Source organism: Nycticebus coucang, chromosome 16 (genome assembly GCF_027406575.1).
Source record: "Nycticebus coucang isolate mNycCou1 chromosome 16, mNycCou1.pri, whole genome shotgun sequence".
In the NCBI taxonomy this organism is placed as follows: Eukaryota; Metazoa; Chordata; class Mammalia; order Primates; family Lorisidae; genus Nycticebus; species Nycticebus coucang.
Window position 1 is genome coordinate 74,849,634 of NC_069795.1, and position 21,805 is coordinate 74,871,438.

Here is a 21,805-nt window from a genome sequence, read left to right on the forward strand (position 1 = left end):
ACACACGGACACCCATTCTGAGCTTTCCTGGCAAAGCAGGGGAAGGAAAAGAGAGGGGGTCCCCAGCCAGGGGATGATTTGTCTTGTTCCATCCAGATCAGAGTCTCTAAATGTTGAAAAGACCTCTGTGAAGGAGCCCACCAGACAGGAACCCACTTCAGAGGCAGGCAGAGCTAGCTGGCCAGGGGCAGGTTGCAGACAAGCAGCGAGCTTCCTGCTGCTCCCCAAGGCCCTCAATTCCTTTAATGCAGCCAAGCTTTTCATCCCACACCTAAAGAAAAGGCCCCTGGGAGATGAAAGTCCAGACAGAAGCAAGCATGCAGGATGAGGGATACCCACTCCTTCCCTGACAGCAAACCTTGCTCTTGGGGGGTTTGAGACTTTGGGCGCTGGAAGGTGGGTTTCACCTGAACTGAACCCCTTTCAAAACCAGCTTTCATACCACAGTCAAGACCCCTGAAAATAAATACCACTTTTACATGGATTTAGGCATACCTTAAAAAGAACATGTGCTAATGTGAAAACCCAGCCCAAATGCATCTTTCAAAGTTAGAGCTTCCTACACCAGGTTGCCCCCAGGCACTGACCCTCTATGGAGATCAGCAAGGCTGCCTTGCAAAGCTTCACACGAAGAGAAAATGGTACTCTCTCCTAAAATATACACAGTGATGCTCAGGAGTGAGCAAAATCAGAACAGCTCCCTAATCAACTGCATTTCTCTGAAAAAGGATGAGATCTCAGGGCTGGCTTTTTCTCCAGTAACTTAAGGGAAGGTAGGAGTTTGAGGGGATTTCCAGACCATATGTCTGGAAATCTTATTCTTGTGGGTTCTGGTGATGCCCAGAACCCACATGACCTCCTGCTTGCTGACAGAGGCTGTGGAACGCAAGGAATTTGCTAATCTTCTCCTGGCAGGGTGCGGACTCTAGAAACAAAGATGTTGCGGCCAAATCAACTTGGAGTTTCTGAGATTCTCAGGAAAGTCAGAGGGGTCAGGTCCTCAGGGACAGGGCGGGCCCTCACCCTGGTGTTGGGCTTCCTCCCTCTCCCTCGGCCTCTCTGCCCATTTCTCGGCCCCTCAGCCTCCTCCTTCCTCGCTTCTGAGCAGCACTTCCTGCCTGTGGGCAAAGGCGAAGCTAGGCAAAGAACCAAGGCCTTGTTCCTGCCCTGATTTCTGACATGAAGAGATGTCACCTACATTCAGGTGCCTCTCTGGGTATGGCACATGTTTCTAGAGATCCCTGAACAGAACCAGCGTGGTTCCATCATTTTACTGACCCCCTCACTCCCAATTCAGTGTTGGACTCAAGACTCTATGGATTCCCAGGCATGACTGCCAGGAGGAGGCAGTCATTTGTTGACGGGAAGAAATAAGTGACCCCGGCAGACTGAGCCCTTTGGGCAGTGCAGGACTCACTTACCTTTTCAGCTATCAGGAAGTCATAGCGAAGGGCCTCACGGGTGCAGATGGCGCCAAGCAGGAAGACGAAGACAATGTACAAAAACCACCTGCAAAGCCCAAGACAGAGCAGCTGCCCCTGCCCCGCCCCCTCACCCTGGGCTTTCCTCTGGGAATGGCCCCAAAACTAAAGAGAAAGGCCAGTCATGAAGCTTCCCTGCCTGGCGTGGGAAGTCACTTCTTATACTATTTCTCCTCTAGCATATTTCTTTCACAAAAAAAAAAAGATATTGTTTTGTCCCTTTCTTATATTAAAGAAAAAAACATATACAAAGGGTGTTGGGCATGGGGAAGTGGGAGGTCCAGCGCCCCAGGCAGCCAGGATGCCGCCAGGGTGGATCTGCAGTTCCGCTCCGTCCTCTCCCAGCAGAAGAACCAGTCCCCAGGTCTCCAGGTCTACTGGTGTTTGGGTCACAGAGGACAGAGAGGGAGCCACGGCAAAAGAAAGAGCAGTGGCCTGGCTCTTCACCACATCCCTCTGGTTTCTTCCTTCCCATCTGGGCATGAGAGGCTGGGCAAAAGGTTCTTTTCGGGAACAAGATGGGGCTCTCAGCCTGAACCCTCTTTTCTTTTCTTCCCAACATTCAACTCTGTCTCTGTCTTCTTCCTTTCCCCCCCAATGCTATTGATTTGTTCTGTACAAAATAGCCTGGTGCTGCGTGCCTGGCTGGTAGCAATGGTGCCATTGCAATAAGCTAAGGACAAATTCAGTATTCACGAAATAGACATATTAGTATTTTTTAAATGTCACAGAATAATACAGGCACGCAACTGCTCAAGTCATTGTCATGTCTATGATCTAAATGTCTCTTCACACTAATCCAGTGATGGACAGAGAAGCTTCTTCCATGGTATAGAAAGAAAAACAGAAGATTCTAGAAGGTCAGAAATAAACCCAAGGCGGCCTTGCCTGCCGGTGTGGATGGCACAATCTGAGCCTTGGGGAAGGTCAGCTGGGGAGGAGGCCAGACTCTGAGCTTCAGTGCATGTCTCTACACACTGCAGGGTCTCCTCCATAGTCTAGGAAGCACACACATCATCGTGGTCCTCATGTCACAGAACGGGAAATGGAGGCCCATAGAACTAAACCAATTGTCTGAAGTCACACAGCTAATCAGCAGCAGAGCTGGGATGCAAACCTTCAGCCCTCTGCAAAACTTTTCACACCGTTATGCTCCCACCAATGATCCTGGAAACGCAACGGTTAAAACGCCCCAGTTCAAAATCAGGGTGAGGAGGAAGGGAGCAGGAGGCTGAGGAAGAAGGAAAGAAAGGGTTGGATCTGTATTCTGCAGTAATGACACTCCTCCTCGGCAGTATTCCCAGGCAGGGCTATGAAAGGGTAACGTCTGAACCCACCAGACGTGAATTTTCCAGCCCACCGAGTGTTAAAGGGAGGATCAGAATATGAAATAAGTTGGTCACAGTCAGGGCACTCTCAGAACAAAAGAGGCAATCCCCTCTTGCCTGGGGTTTTTCCCTCCCACTCTCCAGCTCAGACTGATTGCCATGAAGGAACTTACGAGATGCCAACGGCTGCTAGGGAGCCCAGGGGGATGCTGGTGGAGGGCTCCCTGAGGTCGCCCCCCATGTTGAAGCCGGCCATGACTCCTGAAAGATACCCAGACAGGGTGATGCAGAGTGGTGTACTGCACAGGTCACCTCCTCCAGGGCTGCCCCTCCCCTCTGGGTGGTGGTGGTGGGGCTCTCCTGGAAACTATCCCACATCACCCCTCCCAGAACCCTCCCATGAGCAGCTCTGCAAACAGGCTGCTTTTTGATCTCCCCTGGCAACTGGGGAGGCATCCCTATAGCCCGGAAAGGGAGCTTTGTGGGTCGGGTGATGTTCAAGAGGAAAGCCCTTCCAGCTCCAAAAGTATTTCACTGCTTAGTGCAAAGTAACTAGGATGAGGAAGGCATCTTGCAAGCCACACAAAAGTCCTGACACCGCCTGCTGAGCCCTGCCTTCCCAGCTGGGACCATGCCCTGGAGAGACTCAGCATTACTGTCCCTGTCTCCGCTGCCTGCTGATTCCATCCAGGCTTCAAGTGTCCTTGCGGTCAGGTACCACTCTCAAAGCTCCTGAGCCACCAAAGAGTTCTAAATAAACACCCTGAAACGATCCTGAGGCTACCAAAATTGAGTCACAGCTCCTTTTTATCCTCACCTCTATTCCCAAGAACACTAATGAACATAAATTAATCCTTGGTGGTGAGGAACCAACCAGTGCTGGATGGTGTAGAGGGAAATGTAGCCTCTTCCTGTACATATGAATAAATAAAAGCAACAGGACACCAAAAGAGGGTCCCGCCCATACTGAGGGTCTAACAACTCAGTGTGATGGACTGACCTGGCTTCACAAAGTGGGTACATCTCCAATGCAGCCTTGAAAGAGGCATTGAATGGGCTCTGGGATAGGAATGCATCTAACACCATAATTGAGGAACACTGTCAACCTGTCAGGACCTGTGCTATGTGCTTTACATGCATTTTTTATCTTGTTTAATTCTTTATTTTTTTATTTTTATTAAATCATAGCTGTGGACATTGATGCAACTATGAGGTACAATGTGCTGGTTTTATATAAAATTTGAAATACTTTCATCAAACTGGTTAACATAGCCTTCACCTCATCTTCTTAGTTATTGTGTTAAGACATTTATATTCTACACTTACTAGATTTAACATGTACCCTTATAAAATGCACCATAGGTGTGGTCCCACCAATTACACTCTCTCCACCCATTGCCCCCCTCCTCTTTCCCCTTCATCTTGGGTTATAGCTTTCATATGGAAGTGTGTGTGCTTATAAATTGGTTTCATTTTAGGGCCCTATAAAGAGAACTATGAAACTCTGAGAAAAGAAATAGCTGAAGATGTTAACAAATGGAAAAACATACCATGCTCATGGCTGGGAAGAACCAACATTGTTAAAATGTCCATACTACCCAAAGCAATATACAATTTTAATGCAATCCCTATTAAAGCTCCACTGTCATACTTCAAAGATCTTGAAAAAATAATACTTCATTTTATATGGAATCAGGAAAAAACCTCGAATGGCCAAGACATTACTCAGAAATAAAAACAAATCAGGCGGAATCACGCTATCAGACCTCAGACTATACAATAAATCAATAGTGATCAAAACAGCATGGTACTCGCACAAAAACAGAGAGGTAGATGTATGAAACAGAATAGAGAACCAAGAAATGAACCCAGCTACTTACCATTATTTGATCTTTGACAAGCCAATTAAAAGCATTCAGTGGGGAAAAGATTCCCTATTTAACAAATAGTGCTGGGTGAACTGACTAGTGACCTGTAGAAGATTGAAACTGGACCCACACTTTCCACCATTAACTAAGATAGATTTAAACTTAAGACATGAAACTATAAAAATACTAGAAGAAAGTGCAGGGAAAACACTTGAAGAAATCAGCCTGGGTGAATATTTTATGAGGAGGACCCCCGGGGCAACCGAAGCAACACCAAAAATACACTACTGGGACCTGATCAAACTAAAACGCTCTGCACAGCCAAGAATACAGCACGTAAAGCAAGCAGCCAGCCCTCAGAATGGGAGAAGATATTTGCAGGTTATGTCTCCCACAAAGGTTTAATAACCAGAATCCACAGAGAACTCAAACGTATTAGCAAGAAAAGAGCAAGTGATCCCATCTCAGGCTGGGTAAGGGACTTGAAGAGAAACTTCTCTGAAGAAGACAGATGCACGGCCTACAGACACATGAAAAAATGCTCATCATCCTTAATCATCAGAGAAATGCAAATCAAAACCACTTTGAGATATCATCTAACTCCAGTTAAGATTAGCCCACATCACAAAATCCCATAACCACAGATGTTGGCATGGATGTGGAGAAAAGGGAACACTTCTGCACTGCTGGTGGGAATGCATACTAATATGTTTCTTTTGGAAAGAAATTTGGAGATCACTTAGGGATTTAAAAACAGACCTGCCATTCGATCCTGCAATTCCTCTATGAGGTATATATCCAGAAGACCAAAAATCACTTTATCACAAAGATATCTGCACCACAATGTTTATTTTAGCCCAATTCTTAACTGCTAAGTCATGAGAGAAGCCCAAGTGCCCATTGACCCATGAATAGATTAATAAATTGTGGTACATGTACACATGGAATATTATGCAGCCTTAAAAAAGATGGAGACTTTACCTCTTTTATGTTTACATGGATGGAGCTGGAACATATTCTTCTTAGCGAAGTATCTCAAGAATGGAAGAAAAAGTATCCGATATATCTTGTTTAATTCTTATAACAACCATATTAGAAAAGTAGAATTATTTCCCTAATTTATAGAAAAGTGCTTAAAGAGGTTAATTAAAACAGCATAAGGTCACTCAGTAAGTGGCAAAGGTAGAATTCAACCCTGGTATTTAGTCTCTTTAAGTTATGCTTTTAATGCTTATGCTATAATGCCTCAGGGAACCCAAGTGAAGTGGAGTGAAATGAAAGTGTGGGGCAAGAAAGTTATAATGGAGCTATCTCAAAGAGAACCCTGAATGTTGGACCAAGTATGGAGTCTGCATATACTTTAAGACAGCAATTCCACTCCTAGAATTTAACCCAAAGCAAATAGCCAAGAACACAATTAAAGATTTAGCCCAAAATGTTTATAAATGCTTATTAATAGTAGTAAAAATCAGAAACAACCTAATGGCTAAAAATAGGGGATTAGCTAAATAAGTGATGAAATATCTTTCAATAAATACAATACATCAGAATATTATCAGGGATAATTTTTAAAAGCTATTGTTGGGCTCAGCACAGGTTATTGAAATCCTAGGGAAAGTGAAACAAGAAAGTTAAGGTCTTTTTCTTTTTTTTGTGGTTTTTTTTTTTTGGCCAGGGCCAGGTTTGAACCCACCACCTCCTGCATATGGGACCGGCACCCTACTCCTTGAGCCACAGGCACCGCCCGAAAGTTAAGGTCTTAATTTGAAGCAAACTGAAAGGTGACATGATTTTATTTATTTATTTTTTTTGTAGAGACAGAGTCTCACTTTACCACCCTCGGTAGAGTGCCATAATGTCACAGGACTCACAGCAACCTCCAGCTCTTGGGCTTCCGCGATTCTCCTGCCTCGGCCTTCTGACTAGCTGGGACCACAGGCGCCCGCCACAATGCCCGGCTATTTTTTGGTTGCAGTTCAGCCCGTGCTGGGTTTGAATCCTCCACCCTCGGTATATGGGGCCGGCTCCCTACTCACTGAGCCACAGGCGCCACTGAAAGGTGACATGATTTTAAACAACTAATACAATGTAAGAAAAACTAACTCATTTGACTATGGTATTAGGAATATTCTCTCCGAAATGGCACAAAGACTGTATCAGAATCGAGATGAAGGGCAAGGAGTTCTAGACCCCCTTCTTTGCTCTGCAGTGCTATTAATCCTAGCACACTGGAAGGCTCAAATGGGAGGAGCCCTTGAGCTCAGGAGTTCAAGACCAGCCTGAACAAGAGCAAGATCCCATCTCTACTAAAAAGAGAAAAATTATACAGGCATTGTGGCAGGTACCTGTAGTCCCATCTACTTAGGAGGCTGAGGCAAGAGGATAGCTTGAGTCCGGGAGTCTAAAGTTGCTGTGAGCTAGGCTGACACCACTGCACTCTAACTCAGGCAACAGAGTAAGTAACAATATATGGGATGATCCTGTTGCAAAAAAATGTAGATGCGTATAAAAAGGAACAGGAACATCTTTTAAAAGATTAACAATGGTATTTCTGGGTGATAGAAGAATAGATTGTTTTTATTTGATTGTTTATATTTTCTCAATTTTCTTTCTTTCTTTCTTTTTTTTTGTAGAGACAGAGTCTCACTTTATGGCCCTCAGTAGAGTGCCGTGGCATCACACAGCTCACAGCAACCTCCAACTCCCGGGCTTAAGCAATTCTCTTGCCTCTGCCTCCCAGGTAGCTGGGACTACAGGTGATTTTCTCAATTTTCTAAAATGATCATTTTGAAACATGAGAAAACTAACTTCTAAATAGTTTTTTACTTAAAATGGCATGTTAGGCAATTTTCTTTCTTCTCATTCCTTCTCCCTGAGATGTTTTTAAAAGGGTAGTAGAAATGAATAAATACCTAAAAGCGAAGAAAATTTGAGAGGGAAGCCCTAAGTAGACAAAAGTTTTCCATAAATGTCTGAAACGTGGAAAATGGAGAAAATAATACAGAGTGAAAGGGAGGAAAAGAAAGCCTTGGAATGCTTCTTCAGACATCCTGAGAAAAACTAGGGCTGTTAGTGTGGATATTTGCACCCAACTGAAGCTCTGCTCAAGAATCAATTGATTTCATAAATGCTTCCCATCAAGAAAGGACCCCCACGGGGAAACAGACTTAAATACACTTAGCAGGGGAAACCCACACCAGGGACCAAGAATCATCAGATGTGTGATGAAAACTGGCAACAAATAAACAAGTGCATGCACAAATAGAACAACCCAGGCTGGAAGAAACATACAGATGAGATACGGAAGAGAATTCTGAAGAAAACACTAATTAATAGCTTCAGATACATCCAAGAATAATATCTATAAAACAAGATGCTATGAAAAACAAATTCCAAGAGCAAGAAAGAACTTTTGGAAATTAAAAACAATCACTAAAATTAAAAATGCAATCGAGGGTGGCACCTGTGGCTCAGTCAGTAAGGCGCCGGCCCCATATATGGAGGGTGGCGGGTTCAAACCCGACCCCGGCCAAACTGCAACCAAAAAATAGCCGGGCGTTGTGGCAGGCGCCTGTAGTCCCAGCTACTCGGGAAGCTGAGGCAAGAGAATCATCGCTTAAGCCCAGGAGTTGGAGGTTGCTGTGAGCTGTGTGATGCCACGGCACTCTACCGAGGGCCATAAAGTGAAACTCTGTCCCTACGAAATAAATAAATAAATAAATAAATAAAAATGCAATCGATCTGAAAGGCAAAGGTAAGTAAATATCCTAGTATTTAGAACAGAAAAATAAAGACAGAAAATTTGAGTGAAATAGAGGAGAAATATTGGAGTTTCCCCCATACTGAAGACACATGTTTATAGATTGAATTATCCCACTGAGTAACCAACACACAAATGGGAAAAAATTCCACACCTAAATGTATCATTGTGCAATTTCAGGAGAAATCCTAAATGCTTCCAAAGATTAAAACTGAGCACTTACAAAGGAATAAAAATTAGATTGGCATCAGACTTCTCATCAGCAACACTGAATGCTAGAAAACAATGGAGCATTGACTTAAAAATTCTGAGGGAACATTATTTTGAAGTTGGAATTTTTATTTATTTGTTTATTTATTTATTTATTTATTTGAGACAGAGTCTTATTTTATCACCCTTGGTAGAGTGCCGTGGCGTCGTAGCTCACAGCAACCTCAAACTGTTGCTCCAGCAATCCCCTTGCCTCAGCTTCCCAAGGAGCTGGAACTACAGGCATTTGCTACAATGCCTGGCTATTTTTAGAGACCAACTCTCACTTCTTGCTCAGAGCTGGTCTCAAACTCCTGAGCTCAGGCAATCCACTGGCCTCCCGGAGTGCTAGGATTATAGGCATGAGCCACTGCCTGGCCTTGAAGCTGGAAGTTTAACCAGATAACCAATTAAGTGAAAGTATACTTAAAAGGAGAAGAGCTCAGAAAATTGACCTACCCCAGACTTTTTCTGAGAAAGAAACTGAAGAACACTCTCCAGCAAAATGAGGATGTAAACCGTGAAGGAGGAAAACATGAGATTCAGAAATCAGTGCTGACAACTCCCACAATAACAGCTGTATAGCAGATAAACTACAAGGATTAAAGCAGAAAAATAAGAGGCCCCAAGCAGGATGCTTCTGGATAGGAAATGGATTCAACACAATGGACAGTATAATTGACAAACTAAATGATTTTAAGAATATGTTGACTGCACATTTTGGCAACAACAAAAAGTTAGGCTATTGAAATCCTAGGGAAACTGAACGAGGCCATTAAGGTCTTAATTTGAAGCAAACTGAAAGGTGACATAATTTTAGACAACTAATAAAATGTAAGATGAACACATTTGAGTATGATATTAGGGATATTCTCTCCTAAATGGCACAAAGACCGTATCAGAATCATGATGAAGGACACGCAGTTCTAGCCCCCTACTTTGCTCTTCAGTGAACAACAGTCACATAGTCATAATAGTCTAGATGTTTATTGTTTTTTACCTTCTAAAATTGACTTACAGGCAAAGCACCAGGACACAGCTACAATTACAAAACGGAATATGACTATTATCTATCTTGACAACAGAAAAGTAAGGCTAAAGCTAAGTGATACTAGAGGAAAGAAGAAAGAGAAAAGCACTAATATATTCGTCCTAGTAATATGAAAAAACATACCTAAGCCCCATGATTTCTCACTCAGGTCTCACTTGAGTATTACAAGCTTCAAGTAGTTTAATAAGAAAATTTGAAAGATGATTTAGGCAATACCTTTGGAGCTACTCATCCAATTTTTTGGTAGATAATAAGGAAAAGACTAGAAAATATTTATATACACATACCAGTTGCAATACACTTTTTTTTTGAGACAGAGCCTCAAGCAACCTCCAACTCCTGGACTCAAGTGATTCTCTTGCCTCTGCCTCCCAAGTAGATAGGACTACAGGCGCCCGCCACAATGGCTGCCTATTTTTTGGTTGCAGCCGTCATTGTTGTTCGGCAGGCCTGGGCTGGATTCGAACCCACCAGCTCAGGTGTATGTGGCTGGCATCTTAACTGCTTGAGCCATAGCCACCGAGCCCAGTTGCAATAAATTTTAAGTTAATAGTATACTTATTCTGTTTCTTGTCATCACAAACATGAGTTTCTAAGTTTTTGCTAAGAAGAGCAAAGAATTTTCAAGTAATATGGAGCAGTCTGTCTTCGCACACTGTTTTTAACGGTTCAGTATTCAGCGCCTTGCATTGCAGTATTAACAAGTGCTTGAATGTTTCGTCCTCATCCTGGGGAAAGTCCTACGTGCCAAAATCACCTGCAGACCCCTGAGTGATGTGTCCGAGAGCAGGTGTCACCTCACTCGGTGCTGTGTCCACGCTCTGTCAGGGGGAGCATCACAGAAGGGCTTTTTATCTGCTCATGTAAAACTATTGTTTTTACTCTGTTTATAGACAAAGAGGAGAGTGATGACTGAGAAAATACTTTGTGCCTTCCACGTGCGTGACACCTTAAGTGTACCAACTGCTGTGCAGTAAAATCTTTCCCTAATAGTGTATAGTATATTTTCCCCAAAATTGTGTATTCATCTGGCTGTTGATTTGTAAGCTTAAGATGAAAAATGTTTTTAATAGGCATGCGTGTGAGAAACTGCATTGTTTGCCTAAAATTATAACTACATTATTCATGGGATTTTGCCCACTTACCTGCTAATAATCAACTTGCTATAACTTTCCTGATAATACTTTAAAAACTCAAATATGAAAGGATTATGTAGATTCTCTTAAAATTAGGACAATAACTAAAGCTAAAGCATTCCTCATAAAAATAAAGATACAGGGCTCAGCGCCTGTAACTCCAGCAGCTAAGGCGCCAGCCACATCCACCAGAGCTGACAGTTCGAATCCAACCTGGGCCTGCCAAATAACAATGACAACTACAACCAAAAAATAGCTGGGTGTTGTGGCGGGCACCTATAGTCCCAGCTACTTGGGAGGCTAAGGCAGGAGAATCGCTTGAGCCCAGGAGTTGGAGGTTGCTATGAGCTGTAATGCCATGGCACTCTACCCAGGGCGACAGCTTGAGGCTCTGTTTCCAAATAAATAAATAAATAAATATAAACATAAAATAGATATTTCTCTAACACATTAATCTTAAAACAACACAGAATCTCTGTTTCCCATACCAGCAGTAAAGGGTGAAGGGAAGTAGCCTAGAACTGGTAAAATAACAGAGATTTAAGTATATCTTTAAAGTGATTAAGGCAATCATCTAAATAACTAAAAATAAAAATATAACTAACTATCCAAAATTGGGAGGAGGTTGGGGAGCACGTAAGTAAGCTAAACTCTACTTCCCACCATTTATTGATCCACTCATGGGTCGATGGGCACTTCTCAGTAAAGCATCACAAGAATGGAGAAGCAAGAATCCTATGTACTCAATTCTGAAATGCAGACAATTAATGACCTAGTACATGGTGGGGGGTGGGGGAAGAAGAGAGCAGATAGAGGGAAGGAAGGAGGTGGATGGAGGGTCACAGGTATGACACACCTTTTGGGGGAGGGACATAATTGTAAGAAGGACTTTACCTAAAAAATGCAATCAATGTAAACTGGTTCTTTGTACCCTGAATGAATCCCAAACAATAACAAACAAACAAACAAAAAAGATAAAAATAATTACAAACACACACAAAAAGTAGCAATAATAAATCTAACAGGCTCCGTGCCTGTGGCTCAAGTGGCTAAGGCACCAGCCACATACACCTGAGCTGGCAGGTTCGAATCCAGCCTGGGCCCGCCAAACAACAATGACAGCTGCAACCAAAAAAATAGCTGGGCATTGTGGTGGGCGCCTGTAGTCCCAGCTACTTGGGAGAGGAGGAAGCAGGAGAATTGCTTGAGCCCAGGAGTTGGAGGTTACTGCGAGCTGTGATGCCACAGCACTCTACCCAGGGTGACAGCTTAAGGCTCTGTCCCCCCCAAAATAATAATTCATAATAATAATAATAACAATAAATCTAACAAAAACAAAGAAAGAAGCACTTTGTTCATTATTAGAGTTCCACAAAGCACAGTTTGGGAAACATTAGGTATTCATCTTGTAATTACCATTTGGTCTTCATACATTTCTTGGTAGGCTTCCAGCAATAGTTTAAAATGGCTTTTTTTTTTTTTTTTTTGTAGAGACAGAGTCTCACTTTATCACCCTCAGTAGAGTGCCGTGGCGTCACACAGCTCACAGCAACCTCCAAATCCTTGGGCTTACGCGATTCTCCTGACTCAGCCCCCCAAGTAGCTGGGACCACAGGTGCCTGCCACAATGTCCGGCCATTTTTTTGTTGTTGTTGCAGTTTGGCTGGGGCTGGTTTGAACCTGCCACCCTCGGCATATGGGGCCGGCGCCCTACCCGCTGAGTCACAGGCGCCGCCCTAAAATGGCTTTTTATAATCAACTATTCTTGAAGCTGAAAGGTGTCCTAAAGATCATCTACTCCAATCTTTTTTTTTTTTTTTTTTTTTTTTGGTTTTTGGCCAGGGCTGGGTTTGAACCCGCCACCTCTGGCATATGGGACCGGCGCCCTACCCCTTGAGCCACAGGCGCCACCCATCTACTCCAATCTTTTATTTTACAGATGAGGAAACAGAGGCCTAAAGTGGGGAAGAAATTTTGTTCAAATTTTCAAGCCAGTTGCAAACAGAACCAGCGCTAATCCTCAAGTTTCCTGAGGGCACATCTGCGTTCTTTCCCTTACATCACACAGCCTCTCCATTTCATTCTAACACCCATGCTTTTCTTAGATTTCCCTTTCTTTTTTTTTTGTAGACACAGAGTCTCACCTTATCGCCCTTGGTAGAGTGCCATGGTGTCACACAGCTCACAGCAACCTCCAACTCCAGGGTCCAGGCGATTCTCCTGCCTCAGGCTCCCGAGTAGCTGGGACCACAGGCGCCTGCCACAACGCCCGGCTATTTTTTTGTTGCAGTTTGGCCGGGGCCGGGTTTGAACCTGCCACCCTTGGTATATGGGTCCAGTGCCATACTCACTGAGCCATAGGCGCCGCCCTAGATTTCCCTTTCTAAAGAAGAGTCATTGCATGATTAATTTGAGGTTACTTCCCCCACGATAAGGCCAAATTAATCAGTTATAACAAGCACTGTCCATTGGTTTACCCATAGGTACTTGCATCGCTAGTTTCAAATCATTAGTCTTGCCTAGTTGACAGCATTTTCCCCACTTTGTGGGTTTTGAATTGCCGGTTCCAGGAAGCAGTTAACTGCCTTACCCAAAAAGCACATTTTCTCCCTGTACCAGGATGAAGATCTGGTCTGCACATTGCTACCATGTGACTTAGGCATACAGCTTTCTTAATATGGCAAAAGCCTCCTGGCTTGGTCTTCCTGCCCAGTCCTAAAGCCTTCAGGCACATATATATCATCTCAGCTTTACTAAGTACAAGTGAGTGTAAGGGTGTAGGCCAGCCCATGACCTGCTCAGGGTTATGAGGCTACACCTCCTGTGCCACCCCTAGGCTCTCAGGCATTAATGTTACATCTGCAGTTTCCGTGGATGGCACCAAGTGAACAGGGGCCTGGGGTTAGCACACTGGTCCCAAAGTCTGCTCTAACAATAGACATGGATCCCAGAAGAGTAATCAATCCCTATAGGTCCAGGGAATGCATCTTGGGGAATCTGGGCAACACAGCCAGACCCCATCTCCACAAAAAAGTACAAAAATCAGCCAGGTGTGGTGGTGTGTGCCTGTAGTCTCAACTACTCAGGAGGCTAAAGCAGGAAGATCACCTGAGCCCAAGCAGTTCCAGGATGCAGTGAGCTGTGATAGAGCCACTGTACTCCAGCCAGGATGACAGTGAGGCTCTGTCTCAACAAATCAATTCTTTAAAAAAGTCCTTGGATAAAATAAGCATTCTAAATTCAAGTGACCACTTAACCATCATTTGCAAGACAGCAAGTCACGGCCTTTCTCTCTGTGTCCCTCTGTCAACATGACACCCACAGATCCAAGTCTTTACTTACTGGCAGTGGTCACAAACCTACTTCCTACCCCAATTTTCTTTTGGGTTCCTGAAAATGAAAATTAGTAAGAAAAAAACCCTGGGGGTGGCGCCTGTGGCTCAGTGAGTAGGGCGCTGGCCCCATATACCGAGGGTGGTGGGTTCAAACCCAGCCCCGGCTGAACTGCAACCAAAAAATAGCCGGGCTACAGGGCGTTGTGGCCGGTGCCTGTGGTCCCAGCTGCTCAGGCGGCTGAGGCAGGAGAATCGCGGAAGCCCAAGAGCTAGAGGTTGCTGTGAGTCTTGTGACATCATGGCACTCTACCAAAGGCAGTAAAGTGAGACTCTGTCTCTACAAAAAAAAAGAAAAAAGAAAAAAACCCTGACAGTTTTTCTAGTTTCTACTTCCTGTCATTGCATTAAAGGACTACTTAATCTTTCTCAAGGAACTTCCAAGCCTCCTCCTGGGGACTTTTCAATCCAAATCTGTGTCCTCAGACGCTGTTCAATTTCCTTTTTCCATTTATAGCTTAATCATTTCTCTGCTGCCTATTTTCTTTCTTAAGTTCATAAATGTATTACTTTTCTCTTTTATTAGGCTAGAATGCACATGCACTAAAGTGCGTAAGTCCTATCTGCTGCCTTCTTTGTTGTTGAACAAAAGGAATCTATTACTGTTTGGAGGCAGTGTGGCTTTGAGCCTTGGTTTCCTCGGCTGCAAATGAGGATGATACTACTTAACTTGGCAGGACTGTGGTGAAGTCAGAACATTTCTAAGGCACCTAATATAGTGCCAAACAAATGTCCATCCAGGAAAGACGGGCTCCACTCCTTGCTCAGAATTCCCTCAGGTGCCTGAAGACTGGTTTGCCTTTCCTTACCTTCCTCCCGACTGCCAGCCCCCTGCTGCCCACACCGGCCTTACTGGTTTGTTTAACTGTTCCTACAGAAATCTTTCATCCCCTCTTGCTCTGTTTTTCAGACAGAACTTTTGAGTCCTGTAACTTCACCACGTTTTAGAGATTCTGTCAAATAGTGGAACTTTTGACACTACCAGGCCTCGAGCAAGATGTATTGCCTTCTGGGTGATGTCCTCTCTTCCAGCATCCTTTCTTTTTTTTTTTGCAGTTTTTGGCCAGGGCCAGGTTTGAACCCACCACCTCTGGTATATGGGGCTGGCGCCCTACTCACTGAGCCACAGGCGCCACCCCCAGCATCCTTTCTAAGTATAAGAGAAGCAATGGGGTTGGTTCACCACTTACTGTCCAGGTGACACTGGGGAAATAGTCTCTTTGTGTCTTTGTTTCTCCATCTGCAAAACGGGTAAATAATAGAACCCATTCAGGTTCTATGGGGCCTGAATGTAAGTACGTTATTATGAATATGAAATTAGGAGCAGGGCTTTGGAAGGAGCTCATGCGAGTGAGGGACCTTGAGGCCCAGGGCTGCATTAGCTCCATGGCAGATCTATGTCTGATGGAACCAGTGAAACTGTGGAGAAGTTTTGTGTTTTTTTTTTTGACACAGAGTCTTACTTTGTCACCCTCTATACAGTACCATGGTGTCATAGCTCACAGCAATCTCAAATTCTAGGGCTCAAGTGATTCTCTTGCCTCAGCCTCCCAAGTAGCCGGGACTATAAGCACCCACTGTAAAGCCAGGCTATTTTTTTATTATTGTTGTCATTATTGTTTAGCAGGCCCTGGCCAGGTTCAAACCCACCAGCCTGGATGCATGTGGCTGGCGCCCTAACCCCTGAGCTATGGGCGCCGAGCCACACCCAGCTATTTTTAGAGATGAGGTCTCGCTCTTGCTCAGGCTGGTCTTGAACTTGTGAGCTCAGGGGAATCCACCCACCTCAGCCTCCCACAGTGCCGTGGAGAAGTTTTGATGAAAGACTATATGTAAAGTGCTCGGCACAGTGCCTGGCCACAACAGGCTGTTGTAATGATAATAATTATCACAGATATTTATAATAATTTTGATACATGTTTAAATTAATGCTAAAAATAAACTTACAAAAACAAACACGTATAATAATAATAAAGCTTCCTTCTGGTCTCCTGTTCCTGCTCATGAGTCCATCAGAATGAAGTGGGCGGCCCCATCTTCAGGCTGTGCTTACTTGGGGCCTCTATTCCTTAAGCCTAGGAACCCCCAGGAGGTCCATGTCCTTTCACCTGCAAGACACATAACTTGTGAGGAAGTCCAGGGGATGGCTTGGGAGGAGAGAAAGGGGGGAGGTGGACCACAGGAGGGGCGTGACCTCAGGACATCCTGAACCAGGCAACCAGGGCTGAGGGGCCAGGAGACAGCCAGCCAGACCTGGGGTCCAACAGACTCCCAGAGCACCCCCAGGTGTGAGTGTGAGCAGAGAGAGGAAGTCAGGCCCAGGGAGTCAAAGGGCATCACAGAGATAGACGAGTCCCAGGCAGGCAAGGGGCCTACGGACATTCTGAGAAAGGCCATAGGTTTCCCACAACATTTTTACTTGGGTGTGGTCAACCACAGACAGACCCACGTGTTGACTGTAGCCAAAGAGGCTCTCTTGCCTTCCAGTAAGAGTTTGGAATTTGGGGACAAGGGTCATATGACCTCACATGGCTGATATTATTCTCAGTAAATTTCCACTTCCTAGTCTTCACGAATTGCGCTCCTGGATCCCCAGAGTGGCTTCCTCTGTATGGGAGCAGGGTGTGAAAATGCTGGAGGGAGAGATGTTTGTTTCTCAGGGAAAGTTTGGTGGTGTAGCTCGGAGAAGGAAAGCCCCTTAAGAAGTGAAGGGAGGGCAGAATCTACTCCAAGGCCACCCCCACCCCGCCCCTGCAGCCACCACGCCAGGGTGTGGTGGAGGGGTGCAGTGAGGGCGCAGGAGGACAGCTTCTGAAACCCAGAGCCACCACCGAAATCCAATCTCCAGCTGCTCTTCCCAGGAAGCCACCTGCCTCTGGGATAAAATATCTGAAGTAACTTAAATAATACCTCTCTAAGGAGGGGTTGGGGGACTGGTGGACAGAGTGTTTGTTCTTCTAAACTCCCCTCGCCACAGCCCGGAGGTTCTCTTGTTCCAGAAGAGGATAGTGTTGGAGGGAGCCCCAGCCATGAGTCACTCAGAGCTAATCCTTGGCAAATCTATCACCATGGAAACTGCCAATCATCCATGCTTTTCATAGCTTACCGGAACATCTGCCAGGAGAAAGCCAGTAATACCCATCATTCGTCCTGTCTACTGTGTTTACATTTGGCCCCTGTAAACAGAGAGACAACCAGGGGAGAGCAGCGGGATAATGGCCCAACTCTGGCCTCTAATTAGCAGTGTGACCTTAGTCAACTCTGTGCCCCTCCTTCCCCCCTTGGTAAAATAAAGGATTAAATGGGTGATTCTCAACCTCGGTTGGCCAGGGGAGAGTGGAGGAGCAGGAAAGCACGTCCCCTAAGAGGGGTGCGGTCAAGAAGCCTGTGTAGTCACAGTCTGCTCAATATCAGAATTTTATATTGGGAATGTTACAAAATAATATGTTCCTAATTTAAACCACAGAAAATAAATCTTGACAAGTATTTTTAGGTAGTTCTATCTTTCTCAAAGGAAGAACAAAGACAATCTCCTCCCCAGTCCGAAGTTGTCAGTGACTGTGAGGTTTTTAGTATGATTATCAAAAAGGAAGATGGATTAAAAAGGTAAAAAAAATTGAGAGGTGCTGGATGAGCTGACCTCAAATGTTAATCCAGCTTGAATGCAGGGGTCTGCATCTTCAGGCCTCACACTGCTGCGAATTCCTGTCTGGAGGCAGAAGAACCAGAGGGGCTCACTGCCCCCTCCACACACACAGGCCAGGCATGTCCTCTCTCAAGGCCAGAGAGGCAAAGGCGAAAAGCCACGGGGGCAGCCTGGAGGGGGCGCATCAGGCCATACTACAGGACAAAGTCCTGTCTGCCTCAGGACACCTGGGACAACTCTGTGCGAAGGGCCACCAGCCAAGGGCACCCACAGGCCCTGGCTCAGATGAAACTGCTAATGTGGCCCTCGGCGCAGGGGTCTCATTCCGAGGGGACCTGCTGCCAGGCCCCAGGGGACACTCTGGGGGGAAAAGCCCCGTGAATGTGTGTTCAGTCTGTGCATGGGAGGGGAATGGGAGAGGGGCCAGAAGATATTTTCAGATGTGAACTTTCTTTATTCCCTTTATCTTTCCTCTTTCCTGGTCACACTCCTAGGAAGCTTTACCTTTATGCCCATTCAAAGGAAGCTGACCTACATGCAATTGCCCCGGGGGAGATACACAGCAGAGAGAGAGCAGGATTGGTCTGCACACTGTTTTGGTCTCCACTTCTCAAAAGCCAAAGAGGTAAGGAGATTTGGGGGATCACCAAATAGAGAAGAAGCCACAGGGTGGGGAAGCATGAGAGAACAAGACAGAAATGACCACAGTGTTCATGGGGCCCTGTACAAATAAAAATACGAAGTCCCTTGTTCAAAAGAATTTTAGCAACAGCAAATCACTGAAACAAGTGAACATGTGGGCCACATGCCCAGGAAGCTGGTCCAGGACAGGAGTGTCCACTGTATGTGAACAAAAGATTGGCCCTGGAGCTAGGGGTGGGCAGCGAGAGGCTTCCAATGGGTTCCAAAGCAATGGGGACCTGAGACCCACATGATCCCTGGCGGTACCAATGGGAATCCAGGAAGATCCCAGGAAGGAAGGTCTAGGAAGTAGGTAGACTCTAAGCATAGGGTTCCCAAGCTCTGCAGATTTCTGGTCCCCAAAAGTGGCTCAGAGGCAGCACAACCTGAAGAGCCCCACAGATAGGACAACAAGCAGGGCTGGCTCTATACAGTGATGAGGAATGGCCAGAGCCTCCTCCCAGATGACGTGTGAGCCCCGGACCAGGTGGAGGCATCCTGAATGATTTATATTAGTTTTAGATCACCCTGGCAGGATGAAGGCTTAGAGTCAGAGACTGATTCTTTCCATTTTATAACACGAGGAAGCTGCACTACGTCTGCCAAATATGATTCCTGGACCAAGATTCTACCTGCCACTACTGACCCTCATTCCAGGCTCAGGTAGGAGCTGCTGCAGTGATCCAAGGGAGAGATGAAGCCTGGACCAGAGGGGTCAGGGACAGAGACAAGGAGTAGCAGAGAGAGTTCAGTGCTATTTAGGAGGTAAAACTGACAGGAGCTGGAGGGAGCCATTGTGGATAACTGCCCGTCCTGGGCATGAGCACTCGGCTGGCAGGAGTGCCATTCACTGAGACCAGGAGCACAGGAGGAGAAACAGTTGGGGGCCTGGTGAGATGGGTTCTGTTCTGACTTGCTGGGTGTGAGATCCTTGGGAAGACATCACTCAGGCAACTGAAGGTGTGATGTGGAGCTTGGAGGAGAAGTCAGGGCTGGAGCCGTAAATTTGGGAGGTGTCAGCTTTGTGGGTGGCTACTGAGCGGTGGGGATGGATAAGATTCCAAGGAAGACAGTGGAGAAAGAAGGGCTAGAATAGCCGGAAGGAGCCAACACGGGAGGGGGCGGGGCAGGTGGAAGAGGAAACACCGTGGAGGGGTAAGCCAGGGCCGCAGGACATGCTGCATGAAGGAGACAAGAGAAAGAAAGAGGACGCGGGGGCGGCACCTGTGGCTCAGTCGGTAAGGCGCTGGCCCCATATACCGAGGGTGGTGGGTTCAAACCCGGCCCCGGCTAAACTGCAACCAAAAAATAGCCGGGCGTTGCGGCAGGCGCCTGTAGTCCCAGCTACTCGGGAGGCTGAGGCAAGAGAATCGCTTAAGCCCAGGAGTTGGAGGTGGTTGTGAGCTGTGATGCCTTGGCACTCTACGAGGGCCATAAAGTGAAACAGTGTCCCTACAAAAAAAAATAATAATAAAGAAAGAAAGAGGAAGCGGGCTGTGGTGAGAGGTCACATCCAGGGAGAGACTAAAAGTGCCTGTGAATTTAGTAACAAGGAAGTCACTGGTGACCCTGGAAAGAACCATGTCACTGGCAGGACAGGCGTGGGACTCCAGATAGAGGGAGTGGAGTGGAGCAGGGGTAGGCAAGCAGACAGGGAGCCACCCGGCAAGGAGGAGAGAAAAGGCCACTGCTTCAGGAAAGGTAGAACTGGGAAAAATCAGTGAAGGATTATGAAAGTTGTTAATTTTTCCCATTTTAACAGTTTTACTGAGTTATACCTAACTAAGCGGCATAAATCTAAAGGTTAACAACCTGACAAGTTTTGGCATAGGAATGAACCTTGGGAAACCATCACCATAAACAGAAATATATTTTTCATCCCCCCAAATTTCCTCCTGCCCCTTAGAAATCCCCCCTCTTCTTCCTCTCACCTCTATATGATCGGCATCCACTGATCTTCCGGTCATGTTAGCTTGCATTTTCTAGAATTTTTTGCTGTCTCAAGCTGTCACCCTGGGTAGAGTGCTGCGATGTCACAGCTCACAGCAACCTCAGGCTCTTGGGCTTAAGCGTTTTCTTGCCTCAGCCTCCCAAGTAGCTGGGACTACAGGTGCCCACCATAACGCCCAGCTATTTTTTTTGTTGTTGCAACTGTCATTGTTGGTTTAGCAGGCCCAGGCTGAGTTCAAACCCGCCAGCCCCAGTGTATGTGGCCAGAGGCCTGCCCACTGAGCTATAGGCACCGCCCTTTTCTAGAATTTTATATAAATGTTCTTTTATATAGTTTTTTATTTTATTTATTTATTTATTTATTTTTTTGAGACAGAATCTCACTATGTCGCCCTCGGTAGAGTGTGGTGGCATCACAGCTCACAGCAACCTCAAACTCTTGGGCTTAAGAGAGTCTCTTGCCTCAGGCTCCCAAGTAGCTGGGACTACAGGCACCCACCACAATACCTTGCTATTTTTCTGTTGCAGTTGTCATTGTTGTTTAGTATGACACCGGGCCAGGTTCAAACCTGCCACCCTCGGTGTATGTGACTGGCACTGTAACCATTGTGCTAGGTGTGCCAAGCCTATATAGGTTTTTGGGTTTTTTTGGTTTTTTTTTTGAGACAGAGCCTCAAGTTGTCACCCTGGGTAGAATGCCGTGGCATCACAGCTCACAGCAAACTCCAACTCCTGGGCTCGAGTGATTCTCCTCCTCTGCCTCTCAAGTAGCTGGGACTACAGGCGCCCGCCACAACGCCCAGCTATTTTTTTCGTTGCAGCCGTCGTTGTTTGGCAGGCCCAGGCTGGATTCAAACTCACCAACTCAGGTGTATGTGGCTGGCTCCTTAGCCACTTGAGCCATAGGCGCCGAGCTTCCTATGTAGTTTTTTAAACGTACTCTTTTTCTGTCTGACTTTTTTGCTCAGCATTACTATTTTGAGACTCATCTATATGGTTGTATGTATCAATAGTTCATGAATACTTTTCTATAGTACGGCTATACCATGATATTGTTCATCCATCATCTGCTGATGAACACTGGAGCTGTTTCCAGTCTGGGACTGTTACAAATTCAGCTGCTTTGAACTTTCATGTACAAGCCTTTATATGAACACATGCCTTTGAAACGCTACAGTAGAGAACTAAGAGTGGAATTGCTGGGTGTATGTCTGATTTTTAAGAAACTGTCAAACTTTTTTCCAAAGCGGTCACACTGTTGTA

The 21,805-nt window shown here is 45.6% G+C and overlaps 1 protein-coding gene across 11 annotated transcripts in view; it reads right to left on the minus strand.

The window, feature by feature from the left end:
* SLC12A8 (solute carrier family 12 member 8) overlaps positions 1-21,805 on the minus strand; it is a 156,307-nt gene that overhangs the window by 41,373 nt on the left and 93,129 nt on the right. For 10 of the 11 annotated variants that reach the window (XM_053564400.1, XM_053564403.1, XM_053564398.1 and 7 more), the window contains 2 exons: positions 2,983-3,070; positions 1,422-1,509 (listed from right to left, as the gene is read on the minus strand). The exons of the other annotated variant lie outside the window; for it this stretch is intronic. In XM_053564400.1, coding sequence (XP_053420375.1) covers positions 1,422-1,509; positions 2,983-3,070 — 176 coding nt within the window. The remainder of the gene's footprint in view (positions 1-1,421; positions 1,510-2,982; positions 3,071-21,805) is intronic. 11 annotated transcript variants of the gene reach the window in all.